Source organism: Centroberyx affinis, unplaced genomic scaffold, assembly GCF_046629955.1.
Source record: "Centroberyx affinis isolate AG114_WGS23_722 - 3 ecotype Tasmania unplaced genomic scaffold, CSIRO-AGI_Caff_v1 ptg002102l_1, whole genome shotgun sequence".
Taxonomy (NCBI): Eukaryota; Metazoa; Chordata; class Actinopteri; order Beryciformes; family Berycidae; genus Centroberyx; species Centroberyx affinis.
Window position 1 is genome coordinate 87,648 of NW_027280428.1, and position 17,668 is coordinate 105,315.

Consider the following 17,668-nt stretch of genomic DNA (forward strand, 5'->3'; position numbering starts at 1 on the left):
CGCGTAATTTCCGGTGTTTACCAGTATTTTTAGGTATCACATTTAAGCATATAAAACACTAAGTTACGAACTTAGTAACGAACAAGAAGCGGGAAGCCTTAAATCCCACTTTTGGCGACGGTTACTTCAGAGAATCGGTATTGGCTGATAAATGGAAAAATAAGAGCTTTGAGTACATAGCTTGCACTTCTTACAAGTATCTGTAACATTGTGAAGGAACAGGAAGGGTTAATAAAGGGTTAATATTGAGTATATGAATACACCGACCCGGACGAAAGTAAGTGTCCGGAATTGGATACGAATTTTTAATCTCAAAAATAGGTGCGCTATCATCCATTTGCAGGGACTGGAAGAAAATCAATTACAAGTTAAGGTAAAAGCGATATTAAACTTTAAAAAAGACAGATGGAGGATTGTTAATTTATGAGAAACTTCAGCGAAAACAGTACAGGATGAAATATATTGGTATATGATTGTGATTTTTTGGTCATATGCTGTCCGGAATTGGATGCCCTGATCTTACATTGGTAAACCGCAAGCAAGGTTAACATTGATTAGCCTACTACTTATTACCTAGGTAAATACAGTATCGTGTGTCTGAATTGATGTCAGGGATATTTACATTGTTCAGATACGCTGGTATCTTTAACATTAAATCAAACTCACTAAGAAAAGACCATAAAATGTACAGGTGACCAAATAATTGTAACACTTCATTTAAGTGTTTTACAAAGTTATTTTGATATTAATTAATTTGGGATTTTTTTGTTAATGGAAAGTACTTAAAGTGAAATGTTAATAGTAGAAATTTATGCTAACATTTAAAACTCATTTAACAGCACTGCAGTTTGGCTATTTGTGCTAAATTGGTAGTTTACTTGAGTTTTCATTAGTTGCTTATGTTTCAGCAGGTGCACTTAATGGAGATGGTTCTTCACTTCATCCTCTCTGGACCCCTCATGGATAGATGGCATGTTTCTGATAAAGACTTCTGTTACTTTACAGGATTTTCATCAAAACACACATTTTATGTGTTTTGAAGATCCATAGAGCCATCTGCATCAAAGCGCATCTATTGGTCCAAAGCAAGGTGATATTCTGGACATATTTGGGGTGAGCACAAAAACAGTGAGCCGTGTAATCATCACATGGTCCAATTACTTATGCCTCGTTTTGGGATCAGTTCCGCTGTGGATGACACATAAGCAAGTGAGGAGTATGCCAGTGAAATTCCAGCAGTACAGCCCAAATGTGAGAGTGATCATTGGTTGCACAGAGTTCAGATGTGAACGCCCAGAGGCCATTACCCTGCACTCGGAAACAGTCTCGTCATACAAGTGCCATACCACCTTCAAAGCTCTTATCGGTGTTGCACCTTTAACCATCTCACAATTCAACTGTATACATGTTTTCAGCTCTTAATTCATTCAGTGGCCATGCAAGTGGAAAAGTTGAGCAGGCATAGATATTACATCCAGCTGCAACAGTAATAGGCTGCTCTCCATATACATTCAAGTGGCCGACTGGTATAGCATTCATTATAATAGCTAAAAAATAACTCTAGTATTGAGTATAGAAATAAATCCTACACAGAGGCGTATCACTGAAACCCAAGCCATGAGAAAGCATGTGAAGAACATTAAAATTGTTTTAGAGGGAGGGTTGATGTGATCCACCATTTTTACAGTATGGTAAATTCAATCTTTGTTGTAGCCCTAAAATCAATCTCACGTCTGCTTGGAAAACGTGTACGCTCATTTAAAAGAACTATATAATTGTTTTTGTTAATTATGAATATTAAAGAATTTCCTCATGCTTTGTGACACAGAATAACAACATTTTTTCTCATGACATTTTGAAAAATATTCAAAGCTTACTATGTATTTTTTGCATCAAAAGTTTAAATAAATAACCTGCTTAGAGTCTCGAAGATGTAGGCTCTTTATGAAGGCACAGACCACAATTTGATGATTGGACACTGTGCACTTTACAGGCCAATAATAATCATGTCTATAATCATGGCAGATCTAGAGGACCTTAATGCTGCGCCAAGCCTTCCTTTTTATATGCTGAGAATTGCAAATGCACATGTTTTTGGGGGTGTCAGTTGTAAATAGTCAGTTGTTGCCATATTGGTGCTCATTCAATGGTGTCTGATCAATCTACAATGTTATTTGCACTAATGGTGGTATGAGAAAGTTTCAAATAAAATATGGATTTTGTTGTTGATTTGGTATTCAATTCAATACCAGATCAATAACAAAAATCTCCGTTCTATCCACTCGGGGCATTTGTGGCCTAATGAGTGTTTATGGGAGTGACTGAGAACCACAGTGCAAAATTTTGTCAACTGTCTATAAGGTAAATTACATCTACTATCCATGCATCCAGCGACAGTATTATTGTTTTGTTGTTAGCCAGGTTGTTGTCTAGCTAGTTCGCTAGCTAGCTTGATAGCTAGTTATATCAACAGGGTAACATTGTTGTAAATGTATTTATTTATTTTTAATCCAAGGACACTTCATACATAGAGTAATTTATGTTAGAATAAATGTTTCATGTAATCCTTGTGGTGGTGATGGCACCCATAAAGCCATCATTAATCCCTGCTGTTATTGGCCTATGGTGCCAGCTAGTCGTCGCTATATGTTATTTTAGCATAGCCTAGCTTCTAACCAGCCAATTATCGACCGCAAATTCAAAATACAAATCATGCAATTGAAAAGGACACGGAATATAAGACATTTTACCAATCAGTGGTAATTATATAAATAAGTCCTCCGTTGTTAAAACAACACACTAACCAAAGCGGTTAGCCACTAGTTTAACATAAAGATTCTTCCTTGGCAGTTGAGGTCACATAACTTCCCTGGTGGAGGTGTGTCACTTTCCACAATGGAGATGTCTTGAAAATTTCAGCAAAGTAAGAGTACTTCTACTTGGGTAGGATATTTTGGTGCTCTTTTCACCCCTGGTGGGTTCATCTTCTGCTGACACAACTGAGCACCGGAGCTGAAGACGAAGGCGGTTCATGTCGTAACTCTCTCCGTGGCATGTGGTGGAATGAGTTATAAATGTTATTACATCCAGCTAGGTCTCTACTCACATTTTCTTCATGTCTCAATATTTGTATTATTCCTCACTTATGTCATACTGCATGTTTTACATTTTCTAGTATATTTTCATATTGCGCATATTTCTTTTCATTTTTCTTTGTATGTTCAACTGCTGTAACCTTTTCCCCCCCACACCTTTCATTCATGCATTTCCATTTAATATATTCTTGAAACACAGAAATTGTTGGTTGCTATGTTGGTGTTTATATTCTATTTTCATTTGGGGTAGGGTTATCTTTTCTCTGCTGTATCCTATTATTATTTTGCTGCTGCAACGACCCAGTTTAACCACAGGGATAGTTAAAATTTAATCTTTTGTCTCATATCCTCATCATTTTCCTGCACTTTTCACGTTTTTTGTGCTGTGTCTCAGTCTCAGGTGGGCGTCTGCTTACTCTAGCCAAGTTGGACTCTGCCAAGTGCTTCCTCCAAAGATCCTCTGGCAAACAGAGAAAGAGGGACAGAGGGATGCAGGAGAAGTGGGAGGGAGAGGAGGTAGAGAGTTTCTGAAGTGCCTCTGGTGATACCCTGTCCTTGCGCTATCTCGGATGAATGGTGAGAGAGAGAGAGGGAGAGAGAGAGAGAGAGAGAAGGCATAGGGAGAGAAGGAGGCTGGGAAGAATAAGGGGTCAGTCCAGGGATTGTCCTCGAAAGGAGAGGAACTACTTGTGCAAGAGTGTGAGGAATGAGTGTGTGAGTGTGTTTTTGCTTGTGCTGATGTTTAAGGGCGTTCTTCACCCCAAGCACAGAGGACATCATAACAATAATCCACCACCATGAGCCGGACCACCTTCTTTGAGGTAAGTCTTGGGAGTCTAAATGTATCAGGTCACAATTTCATTGCTATTTTTTTATTATGTTAATTTCCAGGGAAATTGGATGAATGCACAGGAATCAGTTCGAGACTTATGTCCCTGCCTTTTCCGATTGAGATTTCAGAGTTTTAAATCTCTAAGCATGCTGCAATTCTCAAGGCCTCATTTGAGCAACACTTTCCTTTGAGCAATATTCAACAGAAGTCGAGCAGAACTGGGCCAGAAATCATTAGTCGAATGATGTTGGGTCACATCAGTCCATTTCTGTAATGATATTGATTCTTGGAGAAGGAAGGAGAAACTTCTTTGCGAAGAATGCAGTATTGTACCGAGGAGTCATCCCAGGCTACAGACTCGGAGCGTTATTTAGTAGAAAAATGGGAATGCATTGTTCGGTTAAGTACCTTACTGAGAAGCTGTCAAGCTGACAAACTGCTCCGCGTTGACAGTCATTCCACATCGACTGGGAAAATAGTTGTTTTTGAATATTATCTTTTGAAATAAACTGTTCAGAGATTCAGAAGACAACACATGGAGGGGGTGCTGAAATTGCTGAAGACATGGTGACTTTTAAAATGCATGTCAGCCTGACGTATTTAGGGCGATCTCACCCCGGTCAGCGAGGGGGGCCTCATTACGAGCTGGTGAGACAAAAATGATGGCTCGCTGAATTCCAAAGGCACAAAAGTGGGTTTAAAGTTTCAGGAGGGGTCTCCGTGGTCCGATTCAGTGCAGATAAAGCCGGCAGCTGGAGCGTTCTTTGATATGACTTCTCTCTCGCCTTCGATCTCGCTTCACAGAGCTTGACTTGGAGTAATTTGGTCTAAGTGCAACAGGCCTGAGAACTCCTAGGCTAATTTATAACACGCTCCACATTAGCACATTCACATGGCTCGAAAAAAAAAAGTTACAGCTTTCTCCCTTGAAAGTCATAGATTATAGATGACATTTTGAGTGGAAATTCAAAGAGCAGTCTTCGGTGTAAATATGAGTTGTAGTAGATGCTTTTGCTCACTTACTCTTGTATGAAGAACAGCCATAGTAGGCCATGGTAGTGCCACTATTCTTCTGTCAAAATTCAGCCTGTGGTTTAGAAAGCTCAGCTGATCTGCCAGTCATTCAGCTGTCAGAGCAGTGTTAGAGCACGCTTGTCCATCAATCATCCTCACTAGTGTATTTACAGCTAGTGGGGCAGGAGGTTAAAGCAAATTTAGGGCAGACTGTCAATTGGTAGCACGCGAAGAATCAGCTGAGTGCTTAATTGATTACTTTTCCGGATTGAAGAGAAAGCTGATTTACAGCAAGGATTCTGTCCGGTGCAGAATGTGGACAACGTCGCCGAAGGCTGAGCAAAGGTTGGGCAGCCGTACGCAGCTAATCAGCTTAGATACTATCATGGTCAATTAGGGTTTGATGTAATGACGCCGCGGTTCAAGATCAGCCATTACATTCATCAGCTTTCACATTATGTGGAGCTATTAGGTCCGAGAGACTCCTTCAGTTGTCTCCCCCTGTGTTCCTTGGAGGATCGAAGGAAAGTACAGTATCTGTCTTTCAAATCGCATTGAAAAACCTCTTTACAGCCCACCCACACACACACACACACACTCACAAAGCCCTGACAAGCACATACATACGTGACCTGTGCTGTCAGCAGCGCCCTGCAACCCCCCCCGAGAGGACAGAGGCGTCTGATAATCAGATTTGCAAGGGCACAGCACCACCGAAGTACACACTGTTGTACAACACACAGGCCTAATGACACCCCTGATGCTCTTTGCGACCGCGCAGACTCATGCCTCCCATAATGCAATTGGGAAGGTTAGCAGATGGGGGAAACAAAACAAACCCATCTCCCAAGATGCCCCTTCACCGAGGTGTCAGCATGCCATGTGCTCAAGTCCTGCAATGCATGAACACACATGAACACACACTGGAAAAAAAAACAAAAACAAAAAAACGATGACCTTGGAAAAGGGTTATATTTTGTATCCAGACTTATCAAGCTTTTTCCAGGATATTTTGAGTCAAATTATCTCACACTGGCAGATAATTTTGCTGGTTTCAAGAAATTTAACTTTTTTTTTAAGTAACTTGTTTGAAGACGTTTGGTTGAAACAAGGGGAATTGTCTTACAGTAAAACCAATTTCTTGTTTGAAAATGTAATTCATTGTCTTAAAAGAAATGGTATTGACATGAATCAAGCAAAAGAGAAAAGAAATAATTTGACTAAACATATCCTGAAGTAAGGTTGAAAAAAACTGAATACAAGATAAAAATGACTTGCCAAGCTTGTCACTTTTTGAAATATCAACAGCAAAGTATATGGTATGTGGTGGAGAGGCCATTGTAGAGAGTTTTCTCTCTCTCTCTCTCTCTCTCTGTCTCTCTCTCTTCCTCCCTCCCTCCCTCTCTCTTCTTTGACTGTGCACTCAGCAAATCTTTAGGTATCCATTAGCGGGTTATTACACTGTCCAGTAAGGGAACCAATTTAGCTAGGACAGCTCTGCTGAGCAGCACAGTATGGAGTGCTTTCAGGGCAAATTGTGGTGCGCCCCCCACCATCCTCCATGCATATGCCGTACATCACTACTGACATGGTCTAATTAAGATTAAAAAGATCTGTGCTACAAACCAGCAGGACAAGACCCTTACCTCTTGCAACTGGACTCAGCCACCCTCATTATTCTGATTGAGAAAAGCGGAAAAGAGAAAACCAGGCGCACTCGGGCAGTAGGCCACCTGGTGAGATGAACTTGGGTTGTGCCATTACATTGGGTAGAAAATACCATTGTTATATTTACATGGTCACATCAAGTAAACTGGATAATCAGCTTGTGTTTTTTGTTGGGCAAGCTAGATCAGTCTTTCATGTTTACCTGACATCATTCGCACCACTTCTCCCTCTTTATTTGTCTAAAGGTGCTATCTATAGCATTTTGTGCTCCTCAAAAACAAGACCACTCCCCCTCTGGCATCACTCACACTTTGAAGAAGGATAAGAGCCAATAAGAGCTTTGATAACAGAGCCAATATGCGTTCAGACGAGGGAAGCTAATGTGAAATTCAATCTATAGAAAAACTGGAATAAAGCTGTGTATTACTTACCAAGCAAAAACTGTTCATGTTTTGTGCCGTAAAGCAATAGTCCTTTGTGCTGTAAAGCAATCCAGCAGATTTCCCCGCCAAATCTGAACCGCTGGCACACAATGTAACTGCAGTGTAGAGGCCGGTAGAGACTGACAGTCCTCTCAGTGATGGCCTCATTCGTTTAAAGTAATTATATTAATGTCATAATTATTTGTTGATATGAATATGCTACAGGTAGAACCTTGAACTAATTGTCAGACATACTGTAAATAAACTGGAAGAAACTTAAGAATTGGAATAATACATTGATCTTTCATGTTATAAATGGGTTCTAGTATGGTATATGGGCTACATAAATAAACTTGACCTGGAACAAGTCGCTTGCAGTGTGAACACTCTTGTTACTCGATCTGTCATGTTTAGGAGTCGGTTTGTTTTGCAGCTGCCACCCAATTACAAATGCACTCAATTACAGCAGTACACCCTGCCCTTCCCTGTGTCACGGGACTGGGAGGGGAGCGGCGTCCTTTAACAAGTGCAGCACAGCAGCCTGTAATTGATGTTCACACGGATGTCAGGGCACTTCCTCTGCTTAGCCAATGCCAAAATGGATGAATAATCTGTGCAATCTATGACCCCTCTACCTTTCCATCCGATTATGGATGGAAACAATCTTTAAAGCTCATACTGAGAGATATTATTTTTAGGATTTTTTTAAAGCACTTTTACCATATTGCACACAGTTTAATTTGCAATTTTAAAGTCCCTCTGATCTAAATATGTATTTCACCCGAGAGGTCAGAGCTCAGTGCCCCAGGAGCAAGTAGGGATTCAATGTCTTACTTAAAGTGATGGTGAATTTTGGAACAGGTCCGAAAATCACACTTCCAGCACATAAACGAACAAGAACAAAGCAGATTCTGTCAATATATAAAATAACGAGTCTCACTTTTTTTTGCCTATTTACACAAATTACACAACCCAAGGTGCTAGCAATGTTCAACATCACTTTAAGGATACCACCTGTGATCTTTTACCCAAATTACCCCATTTTCATATTTAAAGAAGAAATCTATAGCATGAAAATTCCTTATCCTTTCATCTAGCTGAACGTCTTGAGCCAAGAATATATTTGACGCTGATGTCAGAGTGCGTCCACACAATGCCAACATCAAAGTTTACTCCATCTCAAACTTACAACCTATGACCCTCTTCCAGGCATCCGATAATGGATGGGAACAATCTTTAGAGTCTATGCTGAGAGTGATGTGGAGGTGGATCCGCTGGGTGGATCAGGCTTTTACTGCCGGACTGTGGTTTTGCTGCTGAGGCGGCACCCAGAGGCAAAGTCTGCAGACCATCAACAGATTGGCCACATCCTGAATTTTCATCTCAACAGGATTAGAACCTGTAGTCTCTGTGTAGTGGACATCCAAGACAAATGATCTGCTATCATACAGGAGACTTTCCAGTTTATGTTTCTTTGTGGCTGGCAAGTTGGTCTTGAACTGTGGTTTGATAGACATAAATGATACTTGACAAATTAACAATAATGCAAATTTAGCATTAGCATTAACATTTTAAAAGAATTCTACCTGGATTGAATTTCTTTAAAGGTGCTACATGTATCATTTTAACATCAACAATAAATCATTACCACATTAATTTTGAGACATTAATACAATTACAGTAAACAAACGAGACCATCGCTGAGAACTCTACTCTGCATTTTACATTGTGAGCCACCGGGTCAGATTTGGCAGGAAATCTGCTGGATTGCTTTACGGCACAAAACAGGAAGAGGGCGCTGTTCTTCCAGAGCAAACGGAGCTAAAGCTTTCAGAGTTTCTGGTGATGGCAGATGGTGGGAGGAGTGAAAGACCAGTGGAAATATGGAAGGGGGGACAAGCAAATGCCTAAAATGTAAATGTAGTTGGTTATTATCTTTTGACAGCCGCTTGTCTATAGACTTTTTCTATAGACTGGGTCATGTTCATCTATGCTGTTTCTGGCCACAGGTGGAGGTCCTGGACGCCAGGACAAGGGAGCAGCTTTGCTTTCTAGATAAGGTACGTTGTGTTAGCTTGAAGAGACTCTTCCTGATTATGATGCTGTAAGAGGCTCAAATTAATACTCTGTGACCAGTAGAACATAATTTAACACTTTACTAGTACATCAAGATGACATACTTTATGTTCAATTCCATTCAGGTGGAGCCCTACTCCACGATAGGAGAAATCAAGAGTCTTTTTCACAGATCATGTGAGTGCTTATATCAAAATGATGCAATGTTTACATCAAACAATGTAGTGGTCCTGCACTGGTCATCTTATTTACTGGTTCTGTGATATTATTATTGTGTGGTTCTTTGGTGGCAATCATGTTATCTTGTTTCCCTTTGGAAAAGGGATTGGAGTAGGATGAATACATTATTGTCACGGAATATTATTAACAAACATGTATAACAACATTAATTAATGCAGTTGTTCATGTGCATTTAACATTACTTAATCTTTGATAATGTTGTTATTCATATTTAATTCATGTTAGTAAATGCATTAGTTAATGAACACTTTATGTAAAGTGTTACCGTATAACAACTACAGGATCAATAGACCTAAATCAATATCTAAGATATTTATTCGCATTGTATTGTTTTTTACATCCTATATTGTGTATTTAAGCAAAATATTGAACACATTTTCTAGATATAAATGATCATTAATACTGTTTAAATCATCTCACAATCCATCAATATCACATCACTTCCCCAGGGAGATGTACTGTTAAAAACATAATTGGTTGTTTACCCCTCTGAATGCTGCAGAGCTTCTACCGTCAGCGAGTGTCTAGTCAGAAAGGTTAGCAAATGTTTGCCAAGCCTTAGGCCATCAGCATCCATCAGAGCAGCAGAGCTCAACACAACTCCATTGTGATTAATTATTAGTGGGCCTGAAGCCAAACTCTGTGTGCAATGCCAGGTTGTCTGTCCGAGCCTGTCTACCTGCTTCCAGCCCTGTATTTATGTCTGTCTGCCTGTGTGTGTGTGTGTGTGCGCGTGTGTGTGTGTGTGTGCGTGCAGATCCTCAGTGGTATCCAGCTAGACAGGCCTTAAAGCTTGATCCTAGTAAGTAGGCATGTTATGATTATCTATTACTGTTTTATAAATGCAATATAGTTATAATAAATTAAATCCAGCATTAAAGTTGTACACGGCAATTTTGCAGAATGGCATCTCCATATAGCAGCGAGTGGTAGCTGTTAACTGTTTAAAACTGTTATAAAAATTTGAACTTCACTACCCAGAAATTCTGTAAGGTGTCATCAGTAAACTGCTCACAGCACGCTCATGTTTACCAACCCGGCCGGTCTGTGCTGCTTTATACCAAAGATACCAAAGAGAAGAGAGAGGAAAAGATCTAACGTTGGTGAGTCCAGCTTTCTGTGGACGGAGCGACAGTTTGGATTTCACTCTCAAGCTTCGATTCATCTCTTTCTGTGTGTGAAGATTTCCCACCAGTGTCTATGCCCGCGGCCAGAATTTCATCCGGGAAAATAGGGGTGAATCTACGGCGACTCAATTAGTGGGGATGGGACACTCTTCTCTGTTGCAGCCCTGTGTCATGATTTAGTCCGATAAGACGTGTGTATTTTTATAGAAAAATCTTACCTAGCGCAGCTTTAAGTCTCACTACAGTCAGACTTGATGCCCCCTTGGATGCAGTCAATCCAGTCATCCCTGAAACAGCTAGGGAAATCCGAGTCCATGTTATCGCCTATATTCCATGATGTGTTTATTTTTTGATGGTAATGGTGGCGTAAACTGTGGCAATGCCCCTATAAACAAGACCTGTGATCAGATAGGATGTGTTTTCTTCCAGCTCAAACATAAAGTGCAGCTGTGAGCCTCAACCGTGATATCTGCTGCAAACCAACCATTGACCAAATGACTGAAAAAAAGGTGTAAATGCATCCTATGTGATCATGGCCTAGTGTTTTCATCGTTTCGTGTTAGCCATTATACCAACGCCTTCGTGGAATGGAATCGTTCTTTGAGACTGATCTTCACTACATAAGTGGAGCACAGCCATTAAAAGCATATCACACTTTTGCAGAGCTACCATGCCTGAGGGAAGACTTCATGCATGTGCTTCCTTTATTTTGACCATAGTAGGTAGATTGACGTGTCATTTTGCCATCCAGAATGACATACCAGAGGATTCATTGAAGATAAAGTACATAAATAATAACCTACCAAGCGGTATTATGTTGCAATGCTCTTGTTTTGAATGGACTATAGGCCTATCTAGTTACTGAAAAGCAAAGACAGAGTATGTAATTTGGTTATAAAGCTATCTGGGCCAGTTCCCCTTGAGGATATTCTAAAAATGTCATCCAATTAGTAGTCCGTATTATCTATGCGAGCAGTGTCACCCTGAGCTTTCAGGTAGAGAGAACATGTACTGGAAAATTGCTCAGACTTCCAACTTGACAAGGAGGAATTTCTTGAAGACCTACAATCTGAGGCTACACCATTTTATCATTGGCTACATTAACATGCGCACAGTAGTATGACAATTGCCAAATTCTCTGATTAAGACAATAGTTTGATTAAGCCATTTGCATGATTCAAATAAAGTGACAACTCCCCTAATAATCTGGTTTACATGTGACGTGGTTATTGGCATATGCAAATGGAAATGACAAAAACGGACAGAACATGTGCAACTTCATCCATGTGCAACAACTTGATCACACTTAAAGAACTGTGATGAAGGTGTTTACATGTTCTGACTGGTCTCTGTTAATGCCAGTAAAACCAGAATACTCCACATAATGGCACTAACATAATCAGACTTTCCTTTCCTTCCTTACTCACATTATTGTCTGAACCACATTATAATCACATTGTTTGTGCATATGTAAACATGGTCATTGTCAGATGAAAACCTCTGTAACTCCTCTATGGTTTAGGAAAATTTTATGACCCTTGGACTTAAAAAGTTTTTCAAAATTCATTGTGTATTCTAAAAAAAATTTTTGATAATGTGGAAAAAAAGGCTGTTTCTCAATTCTACCACCCGCCAGCAGCATTTTGTATCGTGCTTCTACCATTTAAGGTGAAGTTGAACTCCTCCGTGTAAAATAGTTCCCCAGTTTGTCTTTTTTTTCTTCATTTTTCCAGAGGGAAAACCACTGAAAGATGACGAAATCTTACAGAGTCTACCCGTTGGGACCACTGCCACCATGTACTTCAGAGATCTCGGTCCACAGTTAGGCTGGACTATGGTGAGAAGAGCACACTCTCAAGAATAGGAACGTACCAGTACTGTCCAATGGTCAAAATCATTGAGAAACGCCTGGAGAAAGCAGTCATTTACATGTTTTTGCCTGTTTTACTGTTATATCGCTGTGTTTTTAATAGACGTCTGACTTCCCATTTAGGCTGCATACAAGTTTTATATAAAATAGTATAGTTTTATAGTTTTGCAGGTCTTTTTTTCTGACTGGTTTTCAGGTGTTTCTAGCAGAGTACATCGGGCCCCTCCTCACCTACCTCCTCTTCTACTTTCGTGTTCCCTACATCTACTCACACAGATATGCCTTCACCTCCAGTCCCTATCCCGTTGTCACGTAAGTGGATAAAAAGAGACATTTCAACTACAATGCAGGTGGTAGCGTTGTTGGTTGTAGCTAACATTCAAACAGGAGGCTTTACCTGCATGAGTTTGATTAGTGCTTGAGTATGATTAGTGGTTTTGGTTGCCATGTTTCTCTCGTCCCATTATGATTGGTGGTTTTGATTAGTGGTTTTGGTTGCCATGTTTCTCTCGTCCCATTATGATTGGTGGTTTTGATTAGTGGTTGACATCTTTCTACATTATGATTAGTGGTTTTGGTTGACATCTTTCTACAGTCCCATTATGATTAGTGGTTTTGGTTGACATCTTTCTACAGTCCCATTATGATTAGTGGTTTTGGTTGACATCTTTCTATAGTCCCATTATGATTAGTGGTTTTGGTTGACATCTTTCTGTAGTCCAGCCATTATGATTAGTGGTATTGATTAACATCTTTCTATAGTCCAGCCATTATGATTAATGGTTTTGATTAACATCTATCTATATTCCAGCCATTATGATTAATGGTTTTGATTAGTGGTTGACATCTTTCTATAGTCCCATTATGATTAGTGGTTTTGGTTGACATCTTTCTGTAGTCCATTATGATTTGTTTGGGTTAACATCCTTCTGTAGTTCCATTATGATTAGTGATTTTGGTCAACATCTTTCTTGATGAAACCGTGTAGATTAGTTGAAACTCTGCTTCAGCATTAGAATTTTTATTCTCTCGTGCTGCATGTTAATACTTTTGCATCAGCCTTGCCAGCAGCACCACTAAAGTAATCCACTACACGCAAATCTAAATATAATCAAGGACACAGCAAACTCATAGAAAACAGTTGTAACATGCGTGGTGACTTCTAGCCACCTTACAGAAATACTAGGGTGGGGGGAGACATTTACAGGCATCTGGCGAACGTCTGGCTAAACTTCTCACTCTAGGTGGCGTTAATTCACGCCACCTAGAGTGAACTTTGTTCGCCTCCTGACTTTATGTGCATTCCCACCACCTCTCATTTTGTATTTTTTTGCATTCTGTCTGAACATAGGGTTAGAGGTTTTGATAAGAACTGAGGCACCAGGCAGACATATTACTGCCATTGCAGAGTTGCAGGAGGGAGAGAGAAAGAAAGTAGAGAGTAAGAAGCTAACCTCAGGAAAGCAAGACGTCCAATTCCTTCACACCATAGACATTCATCAGCAAGACTGAAAATGGACACAACCAGCAGGCTGAAATAAGGATACTGTCCAGCAACTCACCAGAGTGATAAATAAGACTTGTAAGAGAAGAACTGTAGAAGACATTTTTGCACATCCTGTATATATACTGTAATTTTACATGCTCTTTTACTTCATATGCCTCTCATTTGTTTTAAATTTCATATATAATTTTTTTTAGAAATTTCATTCATCCAATTTCACATATATATTTTATTTGTTTTTTCTTTGTCTCTGTATGCTTTGTTGCTACTACTGCTACTACTACTGTTATTTTGCACACCCTCTTAATGCTGTAATCCATATTTTTTTCATTCATACAATTCTTCTTGACAAATATGTATGTTGCATATGTTTATATAACATGTGATGAAGAACATTTATACTTTTGACCTCTATCAAACCTTTCTCCTTCCCCTCTCTCACTCTCTCTCTCTCTCTCTCTCTCTCTCTCCCTCTCTCTCTCTCAGACTAGCCTGTGCCTGCCATACCTGCCACTACGTGAAGCGGCTGATTGAAACTATCTTTGTGCATCGTTTCTCCCACGGGACCATGCCTCTCAGGACGATCGTCAGGGTGAGGACACGGCTGCGCTTGAGGAAGAGCGGCGTCTCCACTGATGGCTCGGCTCTTGATATAAAAAAACGCGTGGCCTCCTTTTTTTTCGCTCTCCCGTGCCAGCTGTTGTGAAGCTGCTTTTAGCCTAAGGGCAGGGAAAATACTTCTAATAGAGAAGTTGCTCGGAACAGTCTCAAGGTGCTGTGGCTTGATGAGGAGAGGTACTTGACTATCCTAGTTATCGTGTTCAAAAATAGACTTTGCTCAGCGTTGCTTAAGGGAAATTATTATTAAGTTGAAGGGAAAATGAGGCTGTATAGATTCCCCCTTGCCCCATACCGTCCCCTGTGCCTCAAATTACAGAATTTGAATGGTAACACTTAAATTGAAGTGCATTATGATGATTTACAAGCAGATTATAAGCCCATTAGCAGCAGAGATAAACTTTTCCTGTAACATAATCATCAGACAAGCATCGGAAAATTACATTCAATTTAAGATCATGCCATTAACCGTACAGTTGCTGCACCATAAAGTATTCAACCTCCCCTAAGTGTTTATTACATCATGCTCCAATTATAATAATTATCATGCCCCCACAATGTGCTTATAATGCGCTTATGATGCCTTATAATGCCTTATGAGCACCACTTCAAAGTATCCCATGGATTTAAAAATTTTTTTGGTTCATTCTACAACATGCAATAATATTATCAAATGGTTAGTATTTTATTTTTTGTGTTTTTTCATTTTCATCCACCATACATATTGTTCTGTCTATTCTCACACAGAATTGTGCATATTATTGGGGCTTCTCAGCTTGGTTGGCCTACTATATCAACCACCCTCTTTATACGCCACCATGTAAGTCAGCTCAGACACACACACACACACACACACACACACAATCTCGTATTTTCTTTCCCTTTCTCTTTTTCCTTTGGCTCAAACCTATCTCTCTTCACAGCTTATGGAGATCTACAAGTCAACTATGCACTAGTCATATTTGTGGTACGTACTGCTGACAGCACTCTGACCCAACATAAATATATCCAATACATATATACAGTATGTATCACAGTGAGGTGTGTAATATTTGTTTGTGATGTGACTACAGATGTGTGAGATTGGCAACTTCTCCATTCACTTGACCCTGAATAATCTCAGAGGAGATGGTGAGAAGTTACACTTTTTTCTATTAAGTTCAGGAACTTAGAATATGAACATCAGGTTCTCATGTGTTTTAATATACAGTAGTTGGTTGGATCGTAAAAGAATATATCAAATTTTTTGGGAGACTGGTTTGTTGGTCACTTTACCTGTTAAGTGATGAGAACAAAATCATCTATGTGTCCCCGGTAGATCATTGGCTCCTACGCTCCATGCTAACAGTTTAGCATACACTATGATGAGTGAGAAAATGACCACTTGTAGCAGCTCTAAAGATAATGGTAAGTAATCTTAAATCTTATGCGGCTACGTTGGTAGTTTAGTGTAGGAGATTGGTAAAATTTACATGAAATATGATCCAAAAGGTACAAACAGGTAATTTAACCAATGGGCCAATCTCCCAAAAACTTGTATTCCTTTAAGTTTTATGTTTGTTTTTTTAATTGTTCAGCAGTGTCCAGGGGCAGAAAGTTCCCTAGTCCAACTAAGAATCCCTTCACATGGCTATTCTTCTTTGTGTCCTGCCCAAACTACACATATGAGGTAATACAACAAAACACTTATAATTATGTGCTATGCAGGCTTGACATGTTTGCAGCATACTGTTCAAAAGAGGGCTAATTGGAAAAAAATATTTTTTTCTCTATTTATATGCTCATTTGACACAGGTTGGAGCTTGGGTGAGCTTCTCCATCATGACCCAATGTTTGCCAGGTAAGGACATTACCTTTTTCTTTTGACTTCCGCACAATGGCACCAGTTACTGACCAGCTGATCAGGTACATAAAGATGGCTGACTCAAGGACCATAAGGGTGTAAAAATATGCTGAGGTCATGGATTGGTTTGATACACGACAATTCTTCTCTGTCCGCTATATTAGAAGTCTTGGTAATTACATCAAACCAAGAGGCCTCCATCTTTATGCACCTTTGTATAACATTCAATTTCTGTCTTCCAGTGGCATTGTACACAGTATTGGGGTTCATCCAGATGACCATCTGGGCCAAAGGAAAGCATAGAGCCTACAGCCGGGAGTTCAAGGACTATCCCAGCCTCCGGATGGCGATCATCCCTCTCATTCTCTGATACTGGCTGAAACATGGAATACTGCAGTCTACTGTATGCAGGAGTGTTTATTGGCTGGGCAGCCCCCTCTGGAGTATTGTGATTGTTTGATGGTATTTTTCACCAAGGGAAGAAGCTTGCTGCTCCTGAATCCAGCACTATGCAAGGTTCCTCGTTATCACTGGATGAACTGGAAGGAGTAGGCATGGGATCTACAACTGTTGGGAGGGGATCCATCCAAACGAAGGGTTTGTTTTAATGTGTAAGTGTTTAAGAATTGCTTGGGACATTTTGATTGAATGTCTGTTCAGTTTCAACACTGGGTTGCAATTTCTGCTCTGTATTTTGAATTGGCATGATGAGTAGCTACTAATGAGATTAGCTGATCCTTTCATTGCCAGCATATTCAGAGATTGTTATACTGCATTTACTTAGTCATTGAATCCTTTTAAAATTATCATTATTATGTGGATATCTTGATATATGTCTTCTTCATCTGGCACTTGTCACAATGTGGGGAAAGAGTTACTCTATTGGCTCTAAGCTGGAAAATGCCATGTCAGCATTTTGGCATTCTCTATTCAAACCAGTGGGTGCTGCTCACCACAAGCAGGGTCAAACTAAAGCTTACAGGCTGGAGGATCTATTGTTTTCAGTGATGAACGCTTACATCACTAATCTACAGTTTTCATGGTAATTGAAAGACATATGCAGGACCTTTTTCCTCATAATAAAGTGCCTGATGAAGCAAACTGACTAAAATTCAGAATGTCATGGTATCCATTTAAGAGTGCACCTTCACTTTCAAATTCTCAGGAGGAATGCTGATAAAGCAGACATTTAAAGTGTGCTAATGTGAAGTTCTCAACTGTATATCTTAGATCGTTTTTCTTCAGAGGAAAGCTAATTATACAGAAGTGTAACTTCTGGCATTACTACGTTAGAGGGCTTATCAAGTAGTTGGTCATAACTGCTATTGGTATGTAGCCCTTATTAAAACTGTCTGATCT

The 17,668-nt window shown here is 39.8% G+C and overlaps 1 protein-coding gene across 2 annotated transcripts; it reads left to right on the forward strand.

Moving 5' to 3' along the window:
* Positions 1–3,892: 3,892 nt before the first annotated feature.
* Positions 3,893–16,679, forward strand: LOC139654516 (very-long-chain enoyl-CoA reductase-like). Of its 2 annotated transcripts, XM_071531610.1 has the most exons (15): positions 3,893–3,916; positions 6,645–6,677; positions 7,449–7,451; positions 9,041–9,091; positions 9,233–9,284; positions 10,105–10,149; positions 12,208–12,311; positions 12,541–12,656; positions 14,335–14,440; positions 15,214–15,286; positions 15,390–15,433; positions 15,540–15,604; positions 16,054–16,135; positions 16,261–16,306; positions 16,552–16,679. In XM_071531610.1, the coding sequence occupies exons 1-15, from the start codon at positions 3,893–3,895 to the stop codon at positions 16,677–16,679; spliced, it is 972 nt and encodes a 323-aa protein (XP_071387711.1). The 2 variants fall into 2 exon arrangements, with proteins under 2 accessions (XP_071387711.1, XP_071387710.1); XM_071531609.1 differs by lacking the exons at positions 6,645–6,677; positions 7,449–7,451.
* The last annotated feature ends 989 nt before the right edge of the window (positions 16,680–17,668 follow it).